Genomic DNA, 12,846 nt, shown 5'->3' on the forward strand with positions numbered 1-12,846 from the left:
GGGGGGGGGGGAAATATCAGCTGTATGTCTTTTCAAGTGTGTAATATAGACCTGGCTCCTAAAGTTCATTTAACCCTTTAGTTGCCGAAAACAATGGAGAAAGGTTCTCTGTTACTTAGATTCCCCAAGGTTCCACTATAACCCAACACAATGACAATTCAATTCACACTTGAAACACCACAAAAAGTTATATAAAGTCATTAAAAGCGATGAAAAAAGCTAACCTATAAACCTAACCTATTTAACCTAGTTCTTGTTTCATCACTTTTCATGAATTTATATCACTTTTCAAGAGTGTGTTGATTTGTCACTGTGTTGAGTTGTCCGGTTACTGTTCCCAAATATCTCACTTGTGCCACTAGTTTCCAAACACCGTGTACATGCTTTTTCCAAATTAAATATTTTGTAATATGATTTTCACATATTTTTATGAAAGCTAATTGAAATTACCGCTGGTTTTTTCTTTTGAGTTAACTGAGAGTATTATAATAAAAGAAATCTTTGTATTCATTTCATATTTTATTTATTTAAATTAGCAGAATCAAGTTTATCAGAAGCAAAAATACAAATTACACAAAGTAAAAATAAATAACATAATCATTTCTTATACTAACCACACCAAATAAAATAGAATAAATGGAACAAACAATGTATGAAAACAAATAATTCGTGCATAAAATACATATTATAAGTGTTCGAAGAGTGGTGGTGAATTGACAACCCATTTTTATAAAAACATGACAAAAACAGACTATATTGTATTATTTATCCAATCATAACTACAATACTGTGACAAGGTTTGCATTTGTTCCTGAAGTTGAACAGTAGTAGATGAAAAGCTGATAAGAAAATTGAACAACAAAGGTAATATCTTAAGGCAAAAGTAATGTAAAAGATCGACACTGCAGTTGCAGTGCTTCATACCATGCATGATTCTCCAACACTGCAATTGCAGGGGTCTGCCCCTTAGGGGTTAAATATCATCAGATTAGCTAAGATACACCATTCATTGTATGAAAACATGTTCAATTAACGCAAAATGAGTTGCCGAGAATTCACCACTTTATTAAAAGAATTTATTGCACACCAGAAAAAAATATTATTGTCCAGTTACTAAGAGAATTATTTCAGTCTGTGTCATGCTGAAAGGGGAAATTGTTTAATTAAGTCATTAATTAACTCAGGCTAATTTTTTCCATTTTGGGGACAAACAGCTATTTGCCCTTATTGGTCTTAGAAAGAAAAAACACCAATATTCAAATATATAAGTTAACCACAGAATAATGAAAAATGTACACCTCTATAAAACCAAAGGTTCCAGCCGAAATTTGAGAAAAATTTATGAAACTTTGTAAATTTTGAACGACAAAAGTAAAGTGGCAGTTTACAATCAATACATTTATCTAATAAAATTTGTGTTTTTTTAATTTAATTATCAGTAATTTTAGTTCAGAGCTTAGATGAAAAAATGTAAGGTGAGCAATTTTTAAAACTTTTTATATGTTTACTAGCTGTACCCCGCCATACGCTGATGTGGCTCTGTCTGTGCAGATAGAAAAACAATAGAGCGTGTTGTTTTTACATCCAACAGATAGCAGTTTTTCTTTTTAAATGTCACAGGTGATATCTATGTAATAAAAAACACGCATATCCGAATGCAACCTTGTGTCAAAATTTCAAAGCAATTGGTGAAGAAATTTCAGACATTTAAGATTTTGAACAAACAAACATTCATTCATCGCTCTTCAAAAACAGTTTTTAAGTTCAGAAATATTACGTTTATTTGAATTTTATTGAGAAGCGAAAATACACAGATATTCTACGATTGCCATTATACGACTGATGGGTTAATATGGTTAATAGTGACTGGACTGAAATGGTTCTCTCTAGAACTGGAGGCTACACACACATTGTATGATTATTCATATATATTTTTATTAATATCACAGCTCAACAAATGCCATCTCACTATGGAATAATGCTATATAATCAATATTATCCCTAAAGCCATGCAAAAAACTATATCTCCTCCAGTAGAAATCGAAATTTATAAAATGTACATTACAATAGCCATTTTATATTGTAAGGTACATCACAACACTCTTAACAACTGGCAGTGCCCCTATATGCACAACAGAAAATCCATTTCAATAATGTCTTTTATACAACCCACAAACGACATATTATCAAGTGGATAAACCATTTGTCTGGGCAGTCAGAAGGTCTAGCACGGACGATCGATAAAGCCCTTAGGTCAATGCGATATTGATGAAATCGGTCATCTATGGTCAGTTAGATTAGCTCGATATTTGCGAGCATGGTCAGAATATGATGTCGACAGTCGGTAGACAAAAGCCTCTGCGTTTAGCGCGGCCTCCAAGGTGTCAGATAAGCTGTCAGTATGCACAACTTTTTGGATAATGTCATTCGTTATGCAAAATAACTGGCTTATTAATGCATGGAGGTGATCTAACTAAGCTCTTAGAATTGAAAGAAATCTTTTAACCTTTCCTTATCTGTGGTGTGTATTTACTACACATTGCTTCTAATAACTTTAATAACTCTATAAATATAATAAATTCTGGGTTCAGATTTTAGGTATTCCTCCGTTATACATTTATGCACTGAATTAAAAAATAATATTTTACATAGTTTTCAAATTCAATTAAAAATCAGAGATTTTTGTTAAAAATCGGGAACAAATACACCAATACAATCAACCATGTGATACTAATACGCGAAGAGTGCGAGGAAATGACACGCTATTGATGTCCCGCTTTAATTCGCTATGCGGGAACATGAGACATCCACACGTCTGCAGTTGTATTTTGATTTAGACCATCGATACCTACGACCGCACAGCTGTGTTTGTGTCAGCCGCCAGCCGCTAGCCAGTCGCCCGCGAACCGTCGTTAGATGTGGACCCTTCGCACGTTTCTTTAGCATGGTTTTAAATTAAATTACAATTGTTATCACATTTGATATAAAATATAATAAACATAATCGATTAGCTATGAATATTCATATTTTTCCGATATTAAATCGCTTATTTTGAGATGTGTATTGACTACACAGCACCGGAACGCGTGGATTTTTTTACCACAGTAAGGGAAAGGTTAATGTCAAAAATTACATGCAGGCTGCCAATGTTATCAAAGTTAATATTTCAATTTGATACTGTCAATCTATTAGTATTTTTAACTTTTACATAGCCGTTTGACATTTAGGACTGTCAATTCATAGACAGATGCGCCAGTGTTGCCAGCATATATCAATTTGCATTATCAATATTGATCTGGTTATCAACAGAGCGACCATGCTCTGGAAATCGGAATAAAATCATCGGTAGTTGATCGATCCGATATTGTAAAGTTATCGATTTCACTGTGCTAGACTCTCTGGTGTTTTCAGATTAATAATCGAATAAAGAAAAAGTGTTATTTTCAGTTTTATTTATTACTAGCTTTATTTATACCCAGCCACGCGTTGCTGTGATTCAATCTGTCTGTGCAGTTAGAGAAACAATAGCGCATGTTGTTTTATGTCCAAAGTGTTTTTACCGGTCACAGATGACATCTATATAATGTAGGTATATAAAAACACACGCGTATTCGAATGCAACGTTGTGTCAAAATTTAAAAGCAATCGGTGAAGAAATTTCGGAGATTTATGATTTTGAACGAACGAACATTTACATTTGTATTTAGGTATATAGATTTATTAAAAATTCTGCATTTATATTTAGTTCAGTAGTGTTTGATTATAAATGCATCTTTCTATGCGTAGAGTGATGAATATCTTCATCATACTTTTTTCATAGACATAAAATTCAGTAAACAAACTCCACAAAATGATTCATCTCAACCAGTCCAGGAATAAAGACAAGACTAATTAAATTTAATTATGAATGGAAAACTTTATACACCACTGTTTAGTGATTCAATTATCTCATTAGATAAATATTACTGTATAATCGCAGAATGAAGAAGAAAACAAGGAATGAGATGTGGGTGTTTTTCGTGATGCAAAAGTCTGACCATTCTTTGCTTGAATTTCATACACAGAACTGTGTTTCACTATCATTATGAAATTCATAAGGGATGGCGATACATCAATGGCGTTACAGCGAGTGGTAAGATTGAAAAAAATCAACCCGTAATTTTATTTTTATTTTTATTATTAATACTCTATTACATCTATTTTAAAATGTCTTTTAAAACATAAAAAAAAAATATTTAAAAAAAAATATTTTGAATGAGGATTGTACCTTCCTTCCCAGTGACTGGAGTACACCGCGCTAACAACCTCGCCAAATGCCGATCGGGTAGAACCGACATTTATTTTGTATATTAAATGCTGTAATGTCATCTAATTTCAGAGAAATGCATTTATGTATGCGTGTGTGTGCGTGATTGCCACCAAAAGTTGATAGAATGCATTGTCAACGACAGCGAGATATCTGCCGAGTTTCAGCTCGATCGGATGTCGGGAATTACGTTAATTTCCAGATCTAAGATTTGCATTCATTCATTCCCGAAAACAAAAGTGAACTTCAAATAGATGTACAGGGTTTTCCAATAAGGTGAATAGCCCAGTATTTCGGTAGATGTTACTTTTGAAGCTGTCATTTTTTGACATTTGCAAATAGAAACTACGCCATTAATAAAAATGGAACCATACACGCTTCAACAACGCATTGAAATTATTAAAATTCACTTGAGTGAATCAAATGCAAATCATCTTGAGGTATGAGGCCCATTTCCACCTCGGTGGCTTCGACAACAAGCAAAATTGCTGCATCTGGGGCTAGGAAAACCCAAGAGTTATTGTTGAAAAGCCTCTCTATCCTCAATGTGTGACTGTTTGGTGCGGTTTATGGTCCGGCGGAGTCATTGGACCTTACTTTTTCGAAAATGAGGCTGGAGCAACAGTTACGGTGAATGGATTGCGCTATCGAGAGATGATTAATGATTTTCTATGGCCGGAATTGGATGGTATTGATCTGGACAACGTTTACTTTCAACAAGACGGCGCTACGTGCCACACAAGCAACGAAACCATTGATCTTATACGATTGAATATCAAAATAACACCTCTTATTGGAAAACCCTGTATTTAAAATCACAACAACATAACTTTGTATTTTTTCAATCTTATCACCTGAAGAAAGGTCTAGAACCGCCCTGTGATATACGATTTCAGGCAAGTGTAATAGAGACAGAACGCATGCTAAATAGGTTAGAACCAAAAGGTATTAAGTCATTGGCAACATTGATTTCCTTTCAAATCTATACAGAAAGCGTTTCCAGTGTTCTTCTTTATTCTATGTTAATAATAATTAATTTCCCACCAAGTCTACAGTGTAAGATCAATAATTATTGATCAAAAGAGTCTCCTCACAGCATTCCCAAAGACAACACAGTCCCTTAGGGAAATAATTTCCCATAGGCCTCCTAAATAATATAAAAATAAATCAGCATTGCAAAAATTTTTTAAAATTTTAATTTCAATGAAATTAATGGCCACAATTTTATTTGATATCTTTTGAAAGGGCTCATTACTGCATTCTACGTTTATGATCCAAAATTATATTCATAATAAAATATTTCTGACATTGTTATCTAACAAATCATAGACAGAACACCAGTAAATAGACAATTTAAATCTATCTATGCATTTAATATTTAAACATGGCTTAGCAGTCAATTAGTTCTCTCTAAGGTGTGTGGGGTGTGTGGCCGCAAAACTGTCAAGCATTGTCCGCACACATCTTGAAGAATCTCCAGGAATATGAAGGAACATTATCGGACAAGAAAGTAGTTTTTTGTAATGTAATTTTAAAAATCGAATTTATTATTTTGTGGTACCTACATTTAACTAGATTACTTAATTTTATTTGCGCACTAGCCTCTTTCTTCATTTCATATCTTGCATGGATAAGTTGATAAGCCACACACACAATGAAAAAATTATCAGGAACGATGACCACGACTTTATTTCACATTAAAGTGAGTGCACGCCTTCATACATGTATGTAAAGAGTTTTGTTAAAACTTGCCGTTTGATTCAGAGACAGATGTAAGCACTTAAGCCATAGGCCAATTGTGTTACCTCCCATGTTTGACCTTAATCCTTTGATAGTAGAGGTCTAGCACGGACAATCGATAAAGACCTATGTCAATACGATATTGACTAAATTCGTCATCTATGGTCAGTTATATTTTTACCGATATTTGCGAGCGCGGTCAATGATTGATCAGAAATGTTCCGACGGCCGATAGTATCAGATAAGCTTCGGGTAACTGTCAATATACACACCTTTTTTAATAATGTTGTTTGATATGCCAAAATACTGGCTTATTAACGGATGGAGTTGAACTAACGAAGCTCTTAGAATTGAATTTGTTCGGGCCAATGATACTACTACATTGATTCGGTCTTGGAGATACGAAAGTTGTTCACGTTGTGAATAAAGACCTCATTAACTAATTAACTACTTTTTTAGTGTCAAAAATAAAATGCGGACTGCCAATGCATGTTTAGGTTAGTATTTCAATTCAACATTATCAATTTATTAATATTTTTATGTAGCTGTTTTGACGTTTGACTCTTCTGAATGTCATTTCATGGACAATACCTCGAATGTTACCAATGTATGTCAATTTCTTATTCATTGCACTATCAATATCGGTCTAGCTATCGACAGCGCGACCACGCTCGGGTGGCAGTGTCCTGTTAATAGAGCTACTAATTCCCTCAGTGGGTTAATACCCATATTGAGAAGTTGCTTGGCTTGCTTAGGGTTCAGGCTATCTATGAAAATTTTAGATTTTAAGTACGAATATCAAATTGTTACTGGTCCAACACATTCATAAAATTTCACATCTTATTTAGTAAATTAATATCTATGGCAACATTTTCGAATACATAGAATAATATTTTAAGTATGTGATTTTTTAAGTGATTATCATAACTTTCAAAGTTTTTTTTTATAACATAGTATGTAAACGTTTAATACTACTATTGTTATCATTTTTAATAATCATTGGTGTTATGTAGAAAGGTTAAATATTTCTTAGATATAGTTCAACCCTTAGGGACCGACAAGAAACTTCAATAAATAAAAAAAACATTTTTGTTAATGCCAGCACGTAAACAACATCATACTTGATCTTTGTCAATTGAGTGACGTTTTTTTTTGTTTTTGTCTTCAGTCAACATAGTTGAAATAATATCAGAAGGCTACATTAATGTGTAAGGTTGACACTGCAATTGCAGTGCTTCGTACCGTGCGTGGGCACGATTTGTCGACACTGCAAATGCAGGGGTCTGGCCTTTAAGGGTTAAAAAGTTTCTTCTGTAAAATAATCATTTTTAACATTATCGTCAATTCTACAAAACACCAACGACAAAAAAACATGTATGTACATATATACCTTTGTCGATAAACTTCAAATTTTTCCAATAATTTACAAACATCTAAAATTATAATTAATGTAAAAAAAATTATATATAGTTTCAATAATTAGGAAGTTCCGACATTAAATTAATTCTTGTTAGTATTAGATTATATTTGAGGAGTAGTAAGGTAGTATGTATTGGCGCTTTCTCATCTGATCTATCCAATGACACTCTATGGTCAGTTTAATGAACGAAACTTTGATTTTCTATTCCATAGAAAAACCTGTTTTCACGGATCTATTTATGAAATAGATCAAGTGAGATCTGCGCTGATGTAACTATAAAAAAATAAAATAACTATGATCCATTGATATTGCTTTAACCACTAGAGCAATTTTTGGCATATTATGGCCAGTTTGGAAAACGCTTGTGCGATCACTTGCCATAATATGCCAAATTTATAGAGTTAATAAAAATGTGCGATAAACGGTGGAATCTAGGTGGATTCATTGGCTTTAAGCTACAGTATGCAGTTCATATGTTTCCACGTTAATATTTTGAGGAATAATATTAACTAAATCGAAAACCGAACACAAATCGCGCAACCAGTTTGTTTAACCACACAAAGTGGTTAAACAAACTGTGCGTAAAAATAAAATATTTGGCTAGGATATCGTCTAAAAGGGTTTATTTAACCGTTTGGGTGCCAATCGTCGATTTTCGTCAATTCGTGTTTTAACGATGATTGCCGATCGTCGATTTCCGTCGATTGCGTCAGTCGTGTTCTGATTCGCGCGTACGTCTGTACGTAAAATTCTCATTTTTTCGAAACGCCTGGACTTCGGGATCCTCCTCCGCGTGATTCTAAACCAATATTCTTTAATAAAACACCGAAAAAATCATCGAAATCCTTGAAAATTCAAAGAATTTATGGGGTTTTAAAAAAATATATAGTTTCATAAAAAATAATGTTTTTTTGGTGGCATTTTACAAGCAACTGTATGAATTTTTTTAGCACTCAAACGGTTAATCACCAATCAATGATAATGAAAGATTTAAGGCTAAAAAAAACATTTTCAAACCAGTCAAATGTATTTTCTATACTTACACAAAACACAAATCATTTCACAATAAAAATGTGAGTTTTTAAAGGTTAGGAGTGTGTTTACTTTACACTGTACCATATTATCATCCTCAACCAATCTTAAAATATTTCTCAAACCGTTCAGTCTTTCACATATCATTGCTGACGGATTAAAGGATGTGGCAGGACATACTCGACAGAATTTATTTAATCAGCGATTCTGAGCTTATTTCGAGCATTTTTTGGTCTCCGGTAACATCTTTATTCAATAAAAAAACATATATATATATTATTTCACATGTCGCCACTGGCTAGGAAACTAACTAACTGTTCCTAGCAAAGTCCCATTCCACCCTTGTGTTTCGACAGTATTGACGGTATTGGGCTGTCCTAATCTCCTAGCCAGTGTCCAGAAAGTTAATATTAAATTTACAAGCAAATTATTTAAATAACACTTTGTCTTAACTTAATTACTACAAGAAACTATTGTTGAAGAAGAAGATAATACTAATAAATATAAACGAAATATGAAACAGAACAAGACACAGAAAATTTAAAAAAAGGTAATGGTCTATAAATCCAGAATCTCTGTCTTACTGGGACAACGCCTCTAACCACTTGAACATTGGGACCTAATTATATTGTGTCATTTTTGTCAATCTCATATTTCAAATTCATAATTAACATTATTACCCTCAACTGATTTTTCCCATTTTTTGCAGCATCTTTTTGAATGATTACAAAGTTCTAAAAAATTTGTTTGTAACCTACATAGATAGTGTCTCGGATAAACACATCCGATTTTTATTTATATGGGATACCTAAAGTACAAGAAACAATTATTTACAACAGGGGAGATAGTAAAAGATGCATTAAAGATCCATTTTGGTTTTTGCAATCAAAGCTCAAAATTTTCTAAATTTTTATGCCATGTTTTTTTGTGTTAGTAAGATGTGACGTTTGCCAAAAGTTCAACTTCAATTTAAATAAGTACAATTTATTCAAATAACCCAAACTAAGAACCTAATAACTTATTTCATGCATGTTTTTCCATTTCCTCAATGTAAATAGTTGTTTCTTGTACTAATTAAGTTGAAACAAAGTGTTATTTCAATAATAACAAATTTAGGAGTACATAATGGAAATTTTACAAAAAAAAATGTCATCAGAGATCAAAATGTACATTTTTTCACCAAATAAGTTCAGGAATCATTGGTTGGGCACGTCTCGTTACACGTCTCGTTACACCTTGTATACACCCCGTTCGTCTATAATGTGGCAGTGTCGCTTCGCCACAGCAATATTTAATTACATATTATTATTCCAGTGCAATCTTTCCCCCAGGTACACCAGCCATCCCGCACGGGGTAAATGAACAGTGATGCCAACGAAGAGTGCTCACTAATAACGAATGATGACTAACAAAGATAGGATTGTTTAGCAGTAAGGAACGGAAGTTGATATCTTCAACTTTTTCCCGACCACGGGAGGTAGCTGTCCCAGCCACGGCTTGCATTGGGATCAACACCTGCAAAAAAAAAACTCATACTTAGATTATGTTGTAATTCTCGAAATATTCAAATGAAACTCTGGGAATACACAAAAAAAGTATAGACTTTTATTGACGTAAATTATAATGAAACTGGAAGACAAACAGTAGTAGGCCAATGTTCTTATCATATGATGGTAGGAATCTTCCTCTGTGCACTTGACCTTGATGAGCAGTGGTGTTTATGACGATCATGTAGTTCTCTGTAATATCGGTAGCTCCGAAATAATCCTACTAGTGCCATCTGTGTTTAGCACAGATAACTAACATCTATCATATCACAGATTATTATACTAAACTTATATTCTTAGATTTCTGAAGAAAAGGATTTATGCAACAGACTGGTCGGAGTAACAATCAGCGCCCCATCATATTATCATTCCATTGGGAAAATCAGTTGTTAAAATTGCTAAGGAACACTTAACCTACCTTTGGCAACGGCAGTAAGTGTCTGCTTCTCGTCAGGACTCAGGGTAAGTATAGTGTGCAGCACTGGAACTAGACGGCAGCGTTCATCACCAGCTCCCAAGGTAAGGAACTGTAATCAAATCAAGAGTGTTCAGTCACTGACTTTTAGAAAGCTATGTCGGACATGCTGCTATGGATTCGGCCACTGCTGTCTGGCGTAAAGCGAGTCCCAAAACAAACAAGGCGCGGCCGTCCGCGACCGCTGCCCTATGACTAAAGTCGCCTTGCGGTAACTAGTCCCGCTCGGCCCATTGCATCTCGTATTTTCTCTCCTTGTAACTTATCTTAAAAATGTCTAACTGTATCTAATCCTAATAGAATAAAAATGTTTAATGTATCGATTTAATTGAAAGCTGTATATCTAATATGACAATAAATAAAACGTCGGAGTGTGGCTGGAGGCAAGTAGACAGAGAGGTTATAGAGAAACGGCCGTACGCTGTCATCACGTGAAAGGACAACCGGCCATGCGCCGTCATGGCGTGACAGAACGAACGTCGGTCATCACATTTCACGCGGGCACGATTCTGAGAATCTGCCTAAACACAGGGGCAGTGGTAGTGGACGACCCTTTAAAACAGGCACAAGGCCATGATAAAGGCAGATCATCATCAACCTTCATCAGCTCTACAACACTCTCTGCTCTGCCCTCTACCTCGCTCCGACGTCTGCCTCTGCTCGCCTTCTTTCTCTTCTGACCCTCGCGTTATCCTGGACCACGGACTACCTTTTGGACCAGACCCGGAATCATCAACAAGAAAGAACCCTGCAAGAGATTGGACCAGCTTTACGGCGGCTACAGAGACTGCTCGTTCTCCTTCATATTTTTGGCACCAGGACTTTGCTTTAAATACACCAAGACATCAATATTACGTTGACCGCCAAAGATTACAGATTCAAATAACCAGACGCAGAAAAGCAAAGCTCGCTGAAGTAGGGCAACAGTTTGCAGCGCAGTCCACTGTGGGACTTTTCTGCGCAGGATCTGAATGATCATTTTTAAGACCCTAGCGTAGCGGTGCTAAAAATGAGTGAGGTGGGTAAATTTTAACACATTTGTAAAAGTGTCTAATTAAATAGCATAATAAAATATCCATTTTGGGAAACAAGCCTAAACTTTTTTTTACCCAATTTGGGATTTTTAGAAGAGATTTTTATGCAGCCAGCAATTTATGCGCCATTGTAAAAAGGACCAGTTATTCGTATTTTATAGTTATAGTTATCAGATTTTATTTTCGAGGACTAATTAGTGATATTACAATGTGAGTTGCCTGTATACTGTCAGATTGTTCCCCTTTCCCTGATGGGCTGGTCTATCAATTTGGATGTCTATGGCCGCAGCCTTAGGTATATGGAAAATGACTATGTTACAATTGCTAACCTTGATGATGACATTCTTGAGATACTCCTGGTTGTGCTGGTGCTGAGACCTGTCCTGCGCTCTCTGGCACCTTCTGACCTCCTCCTTCAGGACCTCGCCCAGTTGCGCGCGTCGAGCCACCTCCCTCTCCGCTTCGGCCACTATGTCCGTCATGTGCGCCAACCTGGACATTCAAAATAACAATTAACATGATTATTTGTGACGATTCAAAAAGCTAAAATTCATATTCAACTAAACATTAATGACATTTAGTAATGCAAATAAGCAATACTAAAATTGGAATCATGTACCAAGTTCATCAAAAGACGAAAAAAATCCACTTGAGGCAAGAATGTGTCAGGATTGGTGAACGGGTGGGCGACTTGAGAAGAAATGTACAGTAGCATATAAAAATGTGTCAGATTGATCCAGAAAAGAGAAGAGTGGCCAATGTGAGCAGGTTGATCAAGAGCCAGATAGATCAAGAGACGAGAAAAATGGTCAAAGTAAAAGAAGAATTAATAAGATTGAGTTGATGAAGATGAGAGAAGAGTGGCCAATACGAGACAAGAATGTGTATGAACGAGCTGGGTTGATGAAGGTGAGAGAAGAGTGGCCAAAATGAAACAGAAATTAACAAGTTTATCAAGAGAAGACAAAAGTGGCAATTGGGAAAACAATGAACAAGCGTAAATCAGGTTGATCAAGAGAAGAAAAGAGTAATGCACTTATATCAGGGTGGCCACAAAAAACGGATTTCAAAATTCCCTGATAATTCCAGGTTTTCCAGGGCAGTTTCTATATTTTTCCCTGATATGTTTTATTTGGTATAAGGACATATCGTTCAAAATTTTATTTTTGAAACACGATTTTCATCTACGCCAGAAAATTAGAACAGATACATAAATAAAGGGAATTCCGTCATCTAAAGCATTTATTATTTCCTTGCACCACAATGATCTATTCAAAACAAAATACACTTAT

At 34.9% G+C, this 12,846-nt stretch overlaps 1 protein-coding gene across 1 annotated transcript in view; it reads right to left on the reverse strand.

The window, feature by feature from the left end:
• Positions 1-507: 507 nt before the first annotated feature.
• Positions 508-12,846, reverse strand: part of GCC185 (GRIP and coiled-coil domain containing 185 kDa) — a 40,836-nt gene continuing 28,497 nt past the window's right edge. The window contains exons 13-15 of the mRNA XM_089647455.1: positions 11,884-12,046; positions 10,464-10,572; positions 508-10,013 (exon numbers count right to left, since the gene is read on the reverse strand). Coding sequence (XP_089503581.1) covers positions 9,952-10,013; positions 10,464-10,572; positions 11,884-12,046 — 334 coding nt within the window. The 3' untranslated portion in view covers positions 508-9,951. The remainder of the gene's footprint in view (positions 10,014-10,463; positions 10,573-11,883; positions 12,047-12,846) is intronic.

The sequence above is a fragment of the Hesperophylax consimilis genome, chromosome 26, assembly GCF_061612785.1.
Source record: "Hesperophylax consimilis isolate HC1 chromosome 26, BYU_Hcon_1.0, whole genome shotgun sequence".
Lineage (NCBI taxonomy): Eukaryota > Metazoa > Arthropoda > Insecta > Trichoptera > Limnephilidae > Hesperophylax > Hesperophylax consimilis.